The sequence below is a fragment of the Numenius arquata genome, chromosome 6 (genome assembly GCF_964106895.1).
Source record: "Numenius arquata chromosome 6, bNumArq3.hap1.1, whole genome shotgun sequence".
Taxonomy (NCBI): domain Eukaryota; kingdom Metazoa; phylum Chordata; class Aves; order Charadriiformes; family Scolopacidae; genus Numenius; species Numenius arquata.
In genome coordinates, this window is record NC_133581.1 from 147,034 (window position 1) to 161,962 (window position 14,929).

The 14,929-nt window shown below is 67.5% G+C and overlaps 3 protein-coding genes across 3 annotated transcripts; 1 reads left to right on the top strand and 2 right to left on the bottom strand.

Moving 5' to 3' along the window:
* Positions 1-5,410: 5,410 nt before the first annotated feature.
* Positions 5,411-7,713, bottom strand: CLP1 (cleavage factor polyribonucleotide kinase subunit 1). Its single transcript, XM_074149729.1, has 2 exons — positions 7,108-7,713; positions 5,411-6,190 (listed from the first exon to the last, which is right to left on the bottom strand). Exons 1-2 carry the CDS (start codon positions 7,711-7,713, stop codon positions 5,519-5,521), a joined length of 1,278 nt encoding a protein of 425 aa, XP_074005830.1. The 3' UTR covers positions 5,411-5,518.
* Positions 7,714-9,198: 1,485 nt separating this feature from the next.
* Positions 9,199-10,623, top strand: YPEL4 (yippee like 4). Its single transcript, XM_074149793.1, has 4 exons — positions 9,199-9,342; positions 9,874-9,917; positions 10,076-10,184; positions 10,534-10,623. The coding sequence occupies exons 1-4, from the start codon at positions 9,199-9,201 to the stop codon at positions 10,621-10,623; spliced, it is 387 nt and encodes a 128-aa protein (XP_074005894.1).
* Positions 10,624-11,393: 770 nt separating this feature from the next.
* On the bottom strand, positions 11,394-14,922 carry SERPING1 (serpin family G member 1). The gene is made up of 8 exons (XM_074149908.1): positions 14,827-14,922; positions 14,535-14,604; positions 13,906-14,419; positions 13,447-13,584; positions 13,162-13,365; positions 12,774-12,916; positions 12,188-12,407; positions 11,394-11,644 (listed from the first exon to the last, which is right to left on the bottom strand). The coding sequence occupies exons 2-8, from the start codon at positions 14,601-14,603 to the stop codon at positions 11,394-11,396; spliced, it is 1,539 nt and encodes a 512-aa protein (XP_074006009.1). The 5' UTR covers position 14,604; positions 14,827-14,922.
* Positions 14,923-14,929: the final 7 nt, after the last annotated feature.

Below are 14,929 nucleotides of genomic sequence, written 5' to 3' on the forward strand. Positions count from 1 at the left end.
GGTTCAGTCACAAAACAAGGCGTCAGTCACTTTGGCTGACTAATGAAGACTCCGCTCCCGCCGCAGAGCAGCTCTTCCTTTACAGGAACGCAGCTCAGCTTCTCACACCAAGCTTTTTTTGCCTTTGTGACTGAGAGGAAACGCTGGACTGATGCTGGGGAAGGCTGTGGTCTCACCTGGGAGCAGCTCCCAGCCTCCTCTACCCCCAGACACGGCTCTGAGCTTCGAGGGAGGTGAGAACAAGCCCCAGGACTCGTGATTTGGGGAAAATCCCTACACACCACAGAGCTGTGCCATCGGCGGGGACGGAAGGGCCCGCCTGAGCCAGGCCCTGCCGCCGAACAGAACGGCCGGACAGCAATTCTGGGGATGGGTTACTCGGAAGTTTAAAGATGACATCACTGCTAATTACTTTAGCAGAAGCAATCTGCTAACACGCTCATCTGCTGTAACAGAACACCCCAGCCCTTTGAACGGCTCCGCCATGAAAACAAAGCCACACCTCGAACTCAAACAGATACTGCCACATCGGAGCAGCTTTTCCTTGTGACATTCCCCCTCCAGAGACCTCCTCCACCCCTCTCCTCCCTGCTGCTTCCCCCAGAGGTTGCCCCCCAAGTCCAGGCGACTTCCTGGAGCAGGTCCTGCCCCTGATGTTCCACCTGAAGACAGGGATACGGATCCAAGCGCTCCAGCCCCTCATGGCACACCGTGCCCCTGCCAAGGTCTGTGTGCCAGCCCGGCTCAGCACAGACACGAACACCTGGCAGCGCAGGAACCAGCTCCTCATCAACGAAAGAATGCACGAGCTGACATAATTGCTCGTGGGATACTCCACCTGAGCGAGCGCTGCGTGTGGGGGAGAAATCCCAAGCGCTGTCATTAGCGACACCCAAGCGAGATGCCAGGCAAATATAACCCCCAGCTCCCCGCCGCCTTCGCTCGGGAATAACCCCACAACGCGTCAAACCTCCAAAGGGCCGCTGAGCCCATCCCACCTGGCCCCCAGAGCCACCTTGCAGCTCGGAGGGTCCCTCCCCGACCCCACGACGCGCTGAGCCCTTCCCAGCCCCCAGCCCACGCCGCCCTGTGAGCCGAGGCCGGGGCGCCTGCGTGCCCCGACCAGGAGGGGAGTGGTCCCCCCTCCCGTGGCTGGGAACACCCAGGATGCTGAAGCCACAGAGGGCGCAGCACAGGGGGCCAGCATCTCTGCTGTGCAGTTGTCAGGGTATCTTTTTCCTCTCTTCTTTGGGCTAAACTGCTGGCTTACCTCACCCTGACTGTCCTGGTCACTTACCCTGGTGTTCAGCAGAGACACAAGTTCTGACTTCCCACAGATTATGAAAATTCAGGCCGCATTCACACCGATTCTCCCAAGCACATGCTTTCTTCCCTTGCCTTCCCCTTCTGCAGCCCTGCAACCCATCTACCTCTGCTTTACCAACCCCTCCTTTCCCTCCACCTTCTTCCCAAACCCTTTGTCTCTCTGGCCACTTTGTCCCCATCCACAAAGGCCACTCAAGACCTCCTTGCTCGGAAAAGTCCCACACTCGCCTTGCTTACCTGAGGCGCACACAGGCTCCGCTCCTGCCTCCGATTCCTCTCCCTCTGCCACTTCCAGCCCAGCAGCTCCTCCCTTCCAGCTCCTCTGGACCTGCCCTCAGCTCAGCCCTGCTCCTTCCTCCCCCAATCAAACCGTGCTGAGCCTTGTGTCACCACTGACTCCCCTTTCCCTCTCCCTTGGGAATTCCACCTGGTTTTCCAATCCTAGCACCCCCTTTTCAGAGCACTTCCCTGGCCCCACGCTGCTCAGCCCCCTCCAGAGCACTCTTCCCCAGCCCTCCCTCCACCCGTAAGAGGGGCTGCTTCTATTTCCCCTCATCTCCATTTCTGGGGACTTCCTTTGATTTTTAATTCCTTCCCTCAGGGCATTTCCAAGCGCAACCGCCACCACCTTCCATTTCTTTCAGTCTGAGTCTCCTTTTCTCCAGTGAAGTCCCTGTAACCTCTCACTGTAACTTCCTCTTCTTCCAGCACCTGCTTCGCACTGCTCCTTCCCTTCCCACCGCGCCTCCCACCCTGCTCTATGGCTCTGCTACGAGCCCTCTCCTCCGGCCACCGACCCAGACGTAGCCCCGAGAGCTGGGTGCTTTGTGGCTCAATCTTTCTGAAGCATCAGCCAGGACAGGAGAACACGCCTCACCAGGCTCTCCCCACCTTCACTGGGCTGGGGAAAACATGTCTAACCAGCTCCCAATGTTCCCTTCCTTATTTCAACGGCTGTTGATAACCACCACAGCTCTTCTGCGCGCTCCTGCCCCTGGAAGGAGGAAACACACACATGGACGTTACGAGCTTCCCTTAAACTCACTGCCTTTCACCGCCGCCCGGGGAGGGGAGCACAGCAGCTCGGGGAGGAGAGAGTTCACTCTTGGTTCCCGAGTGCGCGTCACCTCCCTGCCATCCCCAGTGACCCACCTGCCCGCCTGAGCCAGCCTGGTTCCCATGGCATGGGTCAAACAGACACACAATTCCTTCCACGGGAGGCAACGCCCGGGCAGGGCAGATCCAGGATCGCCGGGAGACAGGATGTGCTTTACCTGTTCCCGCTCTGTTTGGATCAGCTACACCTGGCAGTCGGGGAGAAGCCCGTTCCCGAGCGCGCTGTGTCCTCAGCCTCGGCACTGACCTCTCACCGCTGAGCCCCCGCAAGGCCAGACCGAGACCAAGGACCCCCCTTTTCTCCCTCCACTAATTCTGATGCTGCACAATCAGCCATGACCTTCTGCTGAGATTTAGGGCTCTAAAAATCAGCAGAGAGAGCAAAAACGTTCTGAAAGCTGCCGGGCAGCAACACAGCAGGACGGGGCCAAACACCTCGCGCCGCAGACCACCAACACGAGAACGTCACTCGTCTCTGCCACCTCCTTGCTATCCTCCCGTGGGGAGAGGTACCCTCGGGATGGGGAGCAGACTCCAGCCAGCACCCCCTGCCGCAGGGGGGTCCCCGCCACCACAGGGCCCAGCCAGCCAGAAGCCAAAGGAGGATTTTTCCAGCCCAGGCAGCGGGACAGGACATCGACTGCCGAGGGGGGCAGAGCACACACCAAAAGGCAAAGCCGTCCGCGTTGGCTGGATGACACGGGGAGCGGCAAACACGAGACCCCCCCAGCAACATGAAGCTGTGGGGTGTCCCCACAGGACACCATTTCTTATCGCCCCCACCACGGTAACACAGAGCTCAGGCCCGACTGCGCTCAGCGTCCAACGTAAACAGGAGCCCCTGCCTCAAAGGGATGACCCGGTGACACTTCCCCGCTGCCCATGCAGGAGGAGGACACACAGCAGCGAGCACCGGGCACTTCTGCTCCACAGGGAAACACGGAAACCTGGCCGGAGTCAGGCTTCCCCGGCCATCCTCCTGGCTTCAGGCGACACGGCCTACACCTCATTTCTCCACAGTAGGGTGCATGGGGGTTTTAAGAGAATAAGATGGGGTAAATTGACAATTATTTTACTGCAGACAACAGCTCGGAGGCCGGCTCCACTCAGCGCTTATCTCCCGGCCCGGCTTACACCGCTCCCACCCTCCTTCCCCTGCCCTCGCTGCTTTACATGGGATTAGCCCCATTTTACGGACAAAGCAGGGAAGAACAACGTCTCGTCCAGCGCAGCCGTGTCTCACCCTGTGCCCCGCAGCCAGCGAGGAGCGACTCCCGCCGCGCTATGGGACGGAAACAACGGGCCCAGCGATAGCCGCGAACGGCCCCAAACGGGCCTCTGGAACAGGAGTTCAAGGTCTCCCGCTGGAGCCCGTCAGCTCCACCCAGTTACCACCTTTTCCCTCCCCAGTCGGGGCTGCACCTCAGAAACCAAGAGGAACGAAGCGCTCTGCTGAAGAACAGCCACCACCCCGGCTGCAGGGAGCCAAGGTGATAATTCCATTAAGCACACTAAGACGCTCCAAGACCAACTCTCCTCCTTTGGATCTAGACAAAGCTGTAATTGTACTTCATACCCCCCCAAAAAATCAGTAGTGCCCGGTGCAGAGAAGCCCGTTTCCCCCAGCGCCCGCGTTCAGAGCCGTGCTGGGGCAAAAGCCGGCAGATCCAGGGGAAATCACTTCCCAGGAGTGGGCAGTGAGGTGGCAGGAGGAACGCAAAAGGGGCCGATCCCCTCCCGAATTGCAGGGTTTTATCTCGGGGACACGCGACACGGGGTCAGTAACTTGGGGTTTGGAATTTGGGGCTCTAGAGGAGAAGCCGGACCAAGCACCTGCGACGGCAACCCGTTACACCAGCAGCACCGGGGACATGGCGTGGGAACACACTCCCAGGAGGAATTACACTCCGGAGGCGCAGGACGGGGCCCGTGGAGAGCAGGGTGTCACCCCCCGGGACCCACAGCGTGTGCTCAGGCACCAGCTCTCGGAAAACAGAGTTACAGCGATTTTCGGTGGTGCCGGGGACGGTCCCGGGCGCCGGGGAGGCTCCTGCCGCAGCCTCGGCCGCCCCGGGGCGCCCCTGCCCACTGCCAGCCCGGCGCCGTGCCCCCCCAAAACTCGCCCCAGATCGCCCTCGGCTTCCCTCGGCCCCGGGCAACGTGCACCCTCCCGGGACCGGCCCCGCCGGACAGGCAGGGCGCGGGGAGGGCGCTTAGCTGGGAGAAGGGCCCGGTGCCGGCGGGGCCGCGGGGGCGGGAGGGAGCGAGGCTGCCGCCCGGGAGGTGCCTCGGGCCGTGAGGCAGGGCCGGGCCGCGGGAGGCGGCGGTGCGGAACGACGCCGCGGGGCGCGGGCGCCGGCACCGGGCAGGGCCGGGGGGCGGCCCGTCACCGCCGGGCGGGGGCCGGTCCCCGCCGGGTTGCCGTGGGGCCGGGCGGGGGTCTCGCGCAGCACGGGGCAGGGCCCGAGCGGCACACAGGGGCGGCGGCGGGAGCGGCGGGGGCCGGCCAGGCTCGCGAGGCCTGCGGCGGGCGGGGGTGGCGGGGCCCGGGGCGATGAGGGGAGAGTGGCGGGGGGTGGGGTGGGGGGGTGTGCGGGCGGCCCACGTGACTCACCGGCGACGCGCGGGGGCCGCAAGCAGCGCTCCCGGGGCACGGAGGGTCGCCGCGCGCGGCGGCTGGGCACGACGTCACGGCCGCGCCTGCGCGCCGCGCGCGCCCCCGCCACCGCCCCTCATTGGCCGCCGCGCCGGGGACCCGCCCGGAAGGGGCGATGCGCATGCGCGCGAGGGGGGGCGGTGGCTGGGGGCGCGCATGCGTCACGGCGCGGGGCGGGCGCGCCGGCAGCGCCTGAGCGCCGAAGGGCGCACGCGCGGAACGTACCACCGCGGGGCGGGGGACGGACGGACGGACTCGGCGCCGCGCACTGCGGGGCACCGGGGGGGGGGGCCGGTCACACACTCACCCACGGGAGAAAAACCTCCGAGATTTAATAACAAACGTTACAAAAGGCGTAAAAACGGTGGCGGGGGGAGGGGGCTCCCCGCGGGGACAGGGAGCGGGGACGGGGAGGGGGTGCTACTTGAGGTCCATGAAGCGTATGTCCATGATGAGGAGGAAGCTCTTGGGCAGGGGCCGCGGGGCGGGGGACAGCACGGTGAAGACCTGGCGCTCCAGGTCCACGCCGGTGACGACGATGAACCCGGCCACGCTGGTCTCCGAGATGTTGTCGTCGGGGCTGTCGGCCGTGCTGACGCTCAGCAGGTGGTGCACCATGTCCCGCCCCGGCGTCACCGGCACCAGCTTCAGCTGGTTGTCCTCCTGTGACATGCCCAGCGGCAGGCAGGAGTCCGGGATGGTGGGAGCCCCCACCTTGTAGATCTTGACGTCGGAGAACTTGACGTCGAAGGCGTGCGGGTAGAAGCAGCCCCGGAAGCCGTAGAAGTACTCGCGGATGCGGTCGTCCCGGCACTCCCGGCGGAAGTCCTTGGAGCGCTCCACCACCCCGCCAGACTTGGGCAGCAGGACGGTGCGCACGAAGTGGGGCAGGTCCCTCTTCAGCTCGTTGTAGAGCCGCTCCTGGTCCAGCACCACCACCACGTCCACCTCGAAGGCAGAGGCGGCATGCACCAGCGCCTGGTAGCCCGAGCCCTTCACCCATCCGCAGGTGTTGATGACGCAGCCGCTGACGGAGGCGCGGCGGTTCACCTCACAGCGCTGGTTGAAGACGTCGGCCAGGCGGGACGTGATCTGCAGGGGAGACACGGCAGAGGTGACACAACACCCGTGTCCCCAGGCCCCAGCCGGCTCCCAGGGACCCCCACAGCCTTGGTTCCCGCAGTGGCACCACACCGGCTCCCACCAGGGCAGGGGCTCCGGGGAGCAAGCAGCAGTCCCTGGACGGCACCGGAAGTGTAGGGGTCTGCCATGCCAGGCCCATCCCGCTCCTCAGGGACACGGTGACCCTCCGCGCTGTTCCTGCCCTCCTCAGCGCGTTTATTTACCGCTGCAGTGCGGGAGCAATGCCTGGCTCCTGAGCAGACACCTGGGACAGAATCCTTTCTTCCCCACCCTCAACTCACCCCTGCGAAAGGGTGATTTGCCGTGCAGGAGGCTGACGCTGTCCCTAAAACACACTGTGAGCACTTCAGGGTGCTCCGCTACAGCCGGAGCTGCGGGCAGCATTCAGCCTCTGTCACCCCAGGGATTCGGGTCAGCTTTTGGGCATCCTCAGGTTTTTCTTGGACTTCTTTCTACGTGGGTTCCCATAAATAGAGCACCAGGCTGTGGGCAGCAGGGATGGGGGGCTCCCTGCAGGGGAGGGGCGCTCTGCAGTGACAGCCACCATGCTTGGGCTAACGCCAGCCCTGAATGAGGGCAGGTCCCTCACTCCTCCTCTCTGGGCTGAAGAGCTTCTTCCCTCCTCAGGGAGCTCCTCCAGCCCCTTCATCATCCCTGTTACGCCTCTCCCCTCACCGCCTCAGCCCTCCCCACGTCTCTGTTGAGCTGCAGTGCCCAGAAGCAGGCACAGTGCTCGTGGTGGAGTCACGCCACAGCCTTGCACAGTGGCAACAAGGTACGATCCCGGGTGGGCAGGGAGCTCGGGAGCCTGTCTCTGAACCGGGCCTGTCCCTGGGGCCAGACCCTCCCAGGCTCCCCGCGCTCACCTTGTTGTAGAGCTTGATGTTGGTGCCAGGCGTGGTGGAGCCGAAGTGGTAGACAAGCGGGGCCTGGAGGGAGAAGCCCTCCTCCACGTCGGCCGGCCGCTCAATGTAGAGTGCGCCCATGGTGCCGGGGATGGAGACGGAACCCTGGCCCACATCCAGCTCCACGAAGGTGGGCCGACGCCCCAGCCGCACTGCGTAGTTCAGCAGCAGGCGGCAGACGGTCGACTTCCCCACATCGGTGGGTCCCACCACCATGACACGGGGCCCCCGCTCGTCCTCCCGCTCTGCCTGCCGCCGCATCTGCTCCAGGGCCGTGTGGGTGTTGAGGTAGAGCAGCATGGGGGTGTCCTTGGAGATGTAGGCTACCTCGGTGCGGCCGCTGAGCTGGACGGTGCAGCCGTGCCAGGTGAAGACGGCCACCTTGGCGCCAGCATCGAAGGTGAACTTCTTGTTGCGGGTGAGCTCGGTGCCGAAGACCTCGGCCATGCCGGTGAGCAGCTCCAGCTGCACCGTCTGCGAGGCCTCCACCTCGAACCGCAGCTCTGTCTCCCGCTCCAGCTCGAACTTGGCCACCTGCTTCTTCTCCTCGCTGCCGTCGTCCGCCATGACGGGTCTGCGGCCTGGCCTGCGGGGAGGGGGGAGGGTGGGCGGCGGGGACGGGTCTCGGCCTGCCGCCGCCCGGGATGGGGGTCCTGCCCCCCCCCCGCCCTCATGCCGTTGCCATGGCAATCCCTGGCACCGCCCGCCCGCCCCCTCCTCACCCACCTACCGGGGCCGCCGCGCTTCCGGGCCGGCCGCGCTGCGCCGGAAGTGAGGTCACAGAAGCGCGCCCCGCGCGGTGGGCGGGGGGAGCTGCAGCGGGGGTTGCCATGGCAGCTGCCCGAGTGACGTCAGGAGGCGGAGCCCGGGGCTGTCGCTGGCTCATTTACATCTCATCTGCATACCGCCCGGGACCCCCGCCCCTCCGGCTCATTTGCATCTCATTAGAATGCGCCCCTCGGGTCCGCCGGCGTGGGCCGGGGCTCGTGGGTGGGGGGACACACGGGGGGACACCGGGGGGGACAGAGAGGATACGGGGGGACAGGGGGACGGACGGGGGACGGAAGGGACCGGGGGACACGGGGGGAAGGAGGAGGAACACGGGGGGCGCCGGCGCCCGCAGCGCATCCCCGGCGGCGGTGCTGACGTCGGAGGTGTGGGGCGGTGACGTCACGGCGGCGGGGTGCGGGCGGTGACGTCGCGGCGGCGGGGGATGAGTCACGGTGCCGTGATGCGGCCCCCGGGCACGCAGGGCCCCCCCCCGCGGCCGCCCGGTGCCCGCCCCGGGGACAGCGGCGGCGGCGACAGCGGGGACAGCGGCAGAGGGTGAGCGGCCCCCGGCCCCCCCGGCCTGTCCCCGGGACCCCCAATATCCCCCAGGGACCCCCCATACCACCCCCGGGACTCTCAGGAGCCCTAATGTCCCCCCCGGGACCCTCACTCCCCCCCGGGGACGGCCATTGTCACCCGCGGGACCCTCGTCCTCCTGTCCCGGGACCCTCATTCCCCCCTCTGGGACCCCCACTCCCCCCCTCGGGACGCCCAACATCGCCCCCGGGACCCCCACTGTTCCCCTCGGGACCCCCTTTGATCCCCCGGGACCCCCAGACCCCCCTCAGGAGGACCCCTCCATCCCCTCTCCCCAGGACCTCGACCCCCCCTCTGCCCCCACTTTCCTGTGCCCGCCTCCCCCCTGGGACAGCGGGGACGGGGCAGTGCCACCCCCCACCCCCCGCTGCCCCTCATTCCTGCCATGAGCTGGCCGGGTCTCAGCCGGCAGCGGGGCGGGGGGGGCGGTGTCGGGGAGGGGACTCAGGCAAGTGCCCCCCCCTCACCGTTCCCCTTTTGCCCCTTTTTTTGCAGGCCGCCCCCCTTTTCCGCCTCCTTCTCAGCCGGGGGGGCGTGGGGCGGCGGTGCCCCCCCGACCTCGGCGCGGGAGGAACGACGGCTCTCGGCGCTCTGCTGCGCTGCTTCCCCTGCGAGCGGCTCTGCGGGGGCTGCACCCTGCCCCCCGGGCCCCCCCCGCGCCCCCCTGGGGCCCTGCCGCCCGCCATGGGCCCCCCGCGGCGCCGCCTGCCCCCCGCCGCCCGCCTGCCCCCCCGCACCTTCCGCAGCTACCTGCCCCGCTCCCTCCGCACCTACAGCTGCGTCCACTGCCGGGCCCACCTCGCCCGCCACGAGGAGCTCATCTCCAAGGTGCCACCGCGGCCACCACCCCGCCCGGACCCCCACCTCCCCTCCGGGGGGCGGGACAGACAGGGACCCCCCCGCGGTGTCCCCAGGGCTGTCAGCTTCCTCCCGTGGTTGCCCGGGGACAGTCAGCAAGCCCCCTCCCCCCCGCCCCGTGGTGCTGTCCCCAGGGCTGTGAGCTTCTTCCCAAGGTGGCATTGGAACAGCCAGTGTCGTCCCCCCCCGGGTGCCTCTGGCCTGGCAAATGTCCCTCCCCCGTGCTGTCCCCGGGGTGGTGAGCGCTCCCTCCCTGTTGTCATTGAGGTGGGGACATCCCCCACGGCCTCCCCGTGGTGGGAACCATTGACCCAATGTCCCCAGAGTAGCAAGTGTCCCCCCGAGTGGTGTCCTGGGGGTGGCAGGCGTCCCCTGTGGTGCTCCTGTGGAGGTGACCCTCTCCCCTCAGTGTCCCCGGGCTGGCGTGGTGCGTGGCAGGGGGGACACGGGTGGACCAGGGGACACGGGTCCCAGCCGGTGACTCGTGCCATGTCCCCACAGTCCTTCCAGGGCAGCCATGGCCGTGCCTACCTGTTCAACTCGGTGTGAGTACCCGGGGAGAGGGGGGGCAGCAGGGGGGGCGGGTGGTGGGCACCGGGGGTCACCCAGGGCTGCTCTCCTGGATGTGCCGGTGTCACACTGGTGCCATGCCGGTGCCGTGCCGGTGCCGTGCTGGTGGCCCAGCGCCGTCTCTCGGGCGCAGGGTGAACGTGGGCTGTGGCCCAGCAGAGCAGCGGCTGCTGCTGACGGGGCTGCACTCGGTGGCTGACATCTTCTGCCAGAGCTGCAAAACCACCCTGGGCTGGAAATATGTGAGTGCCCCCACCCCGGCACCCCCTGAGACCCCCAGGCTGGCCACCCCAAACCGTGACCTGGGCACCCTGCAGGGACCCGGGCTAGGCACCCCAAACTGTGACCTGGGCAACCCCCAGAGACGCTGGGGCTGGGCACCCCAAACCATCACCTGGGAACCCCTGGGTGGGCACTCCAAACCGTGACCCAGGTACCCCAAACCCCCAGGCTGGGCACCCCAAACCAAGACCTAGGCACCTGAGCAATCCAAAGCCACATGAAGGCAGCCCCCAGCACCCCAACGCTGGGGCACGGGCAGTGGGGGGGTGGCAGCCCCGGGGGGCGGGGGTCTGAGGGTGTCTCCCCCAGGAGCAGGCCTTCGAGAGCAGCCAGAAGTACAAGGAGGGGAAGTTCATCATCGAGATGTCGCACATGGTGAAGGAGAACGGCTGGGACTGAGGGGCACGGCAGGGGCACACCCCCCCCGTGGCACCCCCAGCCAGGGGGTGTCCCCTGCTGCCCCCCTGGAGGCTGCGGTGCCCATCACCAGCCTGGGGGGACTGCAGGGGCTTTTCTAGGGCAATAAAGGCTTTTTTTTTTAGGAAGGTGCTGGGTGTCACGCGCCCCCAGCACTGCCACCACCCCCGGCTCAGCCCTGGCACCTGACCAGGGGGGTCCCTGATAGCCCCCAGCTTGTCCCCCCCCCACCCGGGCTGCCCCTTCCCCTCCCCAGAGGCAGGAGCCGCAGTCAGTGCGTTTATTGGGGTCTCAGGCCCCGATCTGGTGGGGAAACTGAGGCACGGGGAGGAGCAGGGGGGGCATGACCCCATACTGCCCTGTGGGGATGGGGGGGGAGAGAGGGGGAGGGAAAGGGAGGCAGGCGGGGGAGGGAGGGGTGGGAGATGGGGGGGGGAGGTGGGGAGGGAGGGAGGGACAGGAGGAGGGAAGGAGAGCTGGAGAGAGGGAAAAGAGGGAAGGAAGGAAGCTGAAGGGTGGTTGGAAGGAAAGAGGGAGGGAGGGGTAAAAAGGGAGGGGAGGAGGGAGGGAGGGACAAGGGATGGAGGGAGGGAAAAGGAGGGATGGGAGGAGGGAAGGAAGAAGGGAAGAAAGTAGGGACAAGGGAGGGAGGGCAGGAGGCAGGGAGGGATGGAGGGGTGATAGGGGTGAGGAGGGAGGGCAGGAGGCAGGGAGGGAAGGCAGGAGGGATGGAGGGAGGGCAGGGGCAGGGCTCAGGGCTGGGGGTCGCTGAGGCGGCCCATGAAAAGGGGGACGCCGTGGGCATCGTGCCAGAGGACGAAGAGGAAGGGGCGCAGGGCCTCCAGCAGCAGGACCGTGCGGGCCACTGAGGTGGCCATGGCTCCCGCCGCCTCCACGCCAGCCTCGTCCAGTGCCAGCACTGCCCGGTGCCGCGCCGTGTCCACTGCCACCGCTGGGCCCCGCGCCAGCCCACACAACTCCGCGTCCAGGAACAGCCCGAAGTCTGCGGCACATGTCCTCAGCGCCAGCCCCACGGGGACATGGGGGACGCCGGGGAAGGACAATGGGGATGCGGGTGCAGAGAGGCCATTAGGGACATGGGTGGGGGGTGCTGAGGGGCCTTGGGGACACTGGGGATGTGGGGGACAGTAGGGGTGCACCAGGGACACTGGGGACATTAGGGGCAATGGGGGGCATTGGGGGACACTAAGGGATGGGGGGGATATTGGGGTGACTGGGGACACCAGAGACAGCAGGAGTAATATGGGGACATTGGGGACAAGGGGGACATCATGGGCAGTGGGGGCATGAGGGTGGTGGGGCACATCAGGGGCACCGGGGGACCCTGGGGACATCAAAGGCACAGGGACATTGGGGCCCCTGGGGACAGGGACCTGCATGGGGACTGGGGGGGGCAGTCACGTCCCGCAGGGAGTGATGTCATCACACGTCATCTCCTGCGTGGGAGGTGACATCACCCCGAGCCCACCCATCCCCAGGGAGTGCTGCCACGGGCAGGTGCCCGGCAGGGGGTTGGTGGCCTTACCCATGTCGTGGACCAGGGACACCACGTCCAGGGCGAGGTCGAGGCGCAGGCGGGGCAGGGCCAGCGCGGTGGCCTGGGGGGGGGTGTGGGCCACCCGCCGCAGCAGCCCCAGGAAGGTGGGGGGGTCCAGCGCCCGCTCCAGCGCCCCCAGCGCCCCCAAGGGCCCCTGTGGCACCAGCACCACCAGGCTCAGCCCCTCGCTCAGCTGCAGCCGCCCCACCTGCGGGACAGACACCCCCGGTGCCACCACTGTGACGTCACAACCTGGCACCCCCCCCCAGGGCCACCACTGTGACGTCACAACCTGGCACCCCCCCCGGTGCCACCACAGTGACCTCACAGCCTGGCACCCCCCCAGTGCCACCACTGTGATGTCACAACCTGGCACCCCCCCCAGGGCCACTGTGGTGATGTCATAGCCTGCCACTCCCCCAGTGCCACTGTGATGACCGCACAGCCTGGCATCCTTCCTGAGTCCTGTGGCAGTGATGTCACAGCTTGCCACCCACCTTATGCCATGGCAGTGACATCACAGCCCCCCCCCATGCTGTGGCAGCGGGGCCTCAGCCACTGGGGGGGGCCGTACCTGGACCTGCAGGCGGGAGTCGATGAAGGAGGCCACCGGGTACTTCTTGCTGGTCATGGTGGGCACCAGGCGGGGAGGGTGCCCGGGGCGCAGGAAGGGCAGCGACACTGTCTTCTTGGCCTGCAGTGGCACGCGCCAGGTGGCTGCGGGGACACAGCACCGGGGATGGGGGACACGGGGTGGCTGCCAACCAGGGCAGCCCCCGGGCTCGGCCCCACAACAGATCCCGAGAGGATCCTGGGGCAGATCTCGAGGGCAGATCACGGAGCCCTTCCCCTGAGCGGGACCTGGGGCAGATCCTGGGGGAGATCCTGGGGCAGATCCCGGGGCAGATCCCTGAGCCAACCCCCAGGGCAGATCCCGGGGCAGATCCCGTCTGGGGCCGTACCCCGGAGGTGGACGGCGCTGAGCAGCAGCAGGCGGGGCTCGGGGGGCATGGAGGTCAGGAGGCTGGGCAGGGCCCCCCGGCTGGCCTCGCGCACCCACTCGTTGACGTGCAGCAGGTCCAGGCTCTCGTTGCCGCTCAGTGCCTGTGGCCGAGCGCCGTAGAAGCGCTGCGACTCGTTGAGGAAGCGTGTCCGGAGCTGCAGCTCTGCCCGGCGGCATGGCTGGCGTCAGCCCCATGCCCACCTGGCATCAGCAGCGCCGCCGGCACCCAGACCCCCTGCCTCACCTGGGTGGTGGAAGATCTGCGTGGCGGAGAACAGCCCGGGCGCGCTGGCGAGCTGCTGCAGGGCGCTGTGGACACAGGCCATCCCCTGCGGGTATGCCAGGATGGCACTCAGGCGGTCATGGGTCTCGCCGCGGGCACCTGTGGGCACAGGGGGAGCTCAGTGGGGCACCCATGGGTGTGTGGTGCTCTGGGCTGGGACATGGGTGGTGCCCACAGCAGAGCCCGTAGCAGTGGTGAGGGCAGTGCCCGCAGCAGAACCCACAGCAGAGCCCATGGGGGTGCCCACAGTGGTGCCCATGGTGATGCCCATGGCAGAACCCACAGCAGAGCTCACAGCGGTGCCCACAGTGGTGCCCATGGCAGTGCCAGCAGCAGAACCCACAGCCATGCCCACGGCAGAGCCCACGGCAGTGCCCATGGCAGTGCCGGTGGCGGTGTCTGCCGGAGGCTGTCCCTCACCGAGCAGGAGGTGCGAGAGCCCCATGGCAACGTTGATGGGGGAGAAGAGCAGGTTGGCGTCGGGCTGGGCAGCCTCCGCCATGTGCTGGTAGAAACGGAGGGCGAAGGTGCCCAGCGCCTCGGCCACGGCCGCTTGCTGCTCCCCCGTGGGCGCCCCACAGTCCTCGGCCGGCTCCTCGTCCCCAGGGCATGGCGGGCACGGTGGGGTGATTGTGCCCACGGTGCTGGGGGGGCTCTGGGTCGTGCCAGGCACTGGTGCTGCCATGGTGCCATTGGCCGTGGTGCCTGGCTCCTCGGGTGTCCTCCCGGCCTCCTCAGGGCTGGGGGGGTCTGTGGCCTTGAGGGGGGCATCCAAGCTGGGCAGGTCCTCAGGCTGGGCAGAGGGGGTGGGCACGGGCAGGAGGGGTGCCCCCACATCCCCTGGCGGGCCTGTGGCAGGATAGGGGGGCACTGAGGGCGGCGGGTCCTGTCTGAGCAGCTTCAGCTGGCTGGGAGAGACCTCCAGTGAGGGCACCTGCACATGGGGACCCAGGTGAGGGTGGGCAGGGGGGACCCGGGGGAGACACCCAGGTGAGGGTGAGCAGGGGGGACCTGGGCGCAGGGAGCCTGTGACCCTGGGCCACACTTACCAGGGTGACAACAGCCATGGCTGTGGCCACCAGCCACAGCAGGGGCAGCCAGAGCATCCTGGTGGGCATCCTGGTGGGCAAGCACAGGTCGAGGGCTTGACGGGCACCCAGCACCCCCCCCATTCAGCTCCCAGCACCCCCCCTTCAGCTCGGCACCCTCCCACCTCACCCCGGCACCCTGCACCCCCGTTCCCTGCCCCGCCTGTACCCCCACCCCATGCCCCCCTGCACAGGTGTACTCCCCGGTCCAACCCCCCCCGGGGGTTGGTGTGGGGGCAGGAGGTGGCAGCACCCTGGACCCACCTGGGTGCTCGGCGGGTTGGTCACTGTGTGTCCGGTGGCGCTGGGGGATCTGGCCGGCTCCGGCCCTGCCTGGTTAAAGATTAAGGAGGGCG

Coding starts and splice junctions, on each gene's coding strand:
- SERPING1 (XM_074149908.1), bottom strand. CDS start 14,603: ATGCCCACCAGGATGCTCTGGCTGCCCCTGCTGTGGCTGGTGGCCACA. Junction 14,420..14,534: donor CCATGGCTGTTGTCACCCTG/GTAAGTGTGGCC, acceptor CCCCATGTGCAG/GTGCCCTCACTGGAGGTCTC. Junction 12,917..13,161: donor CAGCGCCGTCCACCTCCGGG/GTACGGCCCCAG, acceptor GTGTCCCCGCAG/CCACCTGGCGCGTGCCACTG.
- CLP1 (XM_074149729.1), bottom strand. CDS start 7,713: ATGGCGGACGACGGCAGCGAGGAGAAGAAGCAGGTGGCCAAGTTCGAG. Junction 6,191..7,107: donor ACATCAAGCTCTACAACAAG/GTGAGCGCGGGG, acceptor TCTCCCCTGCAG/ATCACGTCCCGCCTGGCCGA.
- YPEL4 (XM_074149793.1), top strand. CDS start 9,199: ATGGGCCCCCCGCGGCGCCGCCTGCCCCCCGCCGCCCGCCTGCCCCCC. Junction 9,343..9,873: donor ACGAGGAGCTCATCTCCAAG/GTGCCACCGCGG, acceptor ATGTCCCCACAG/TCCTTCCAGGGCAGCCATGG. Junction 10,185..10,533: donor CCACCCTGGGCTGGAAATAT/GTGAGTGCCCCC, acceptor TGTCTCCCCCAG/GAGCAGGCCTTCGAGAGCAG.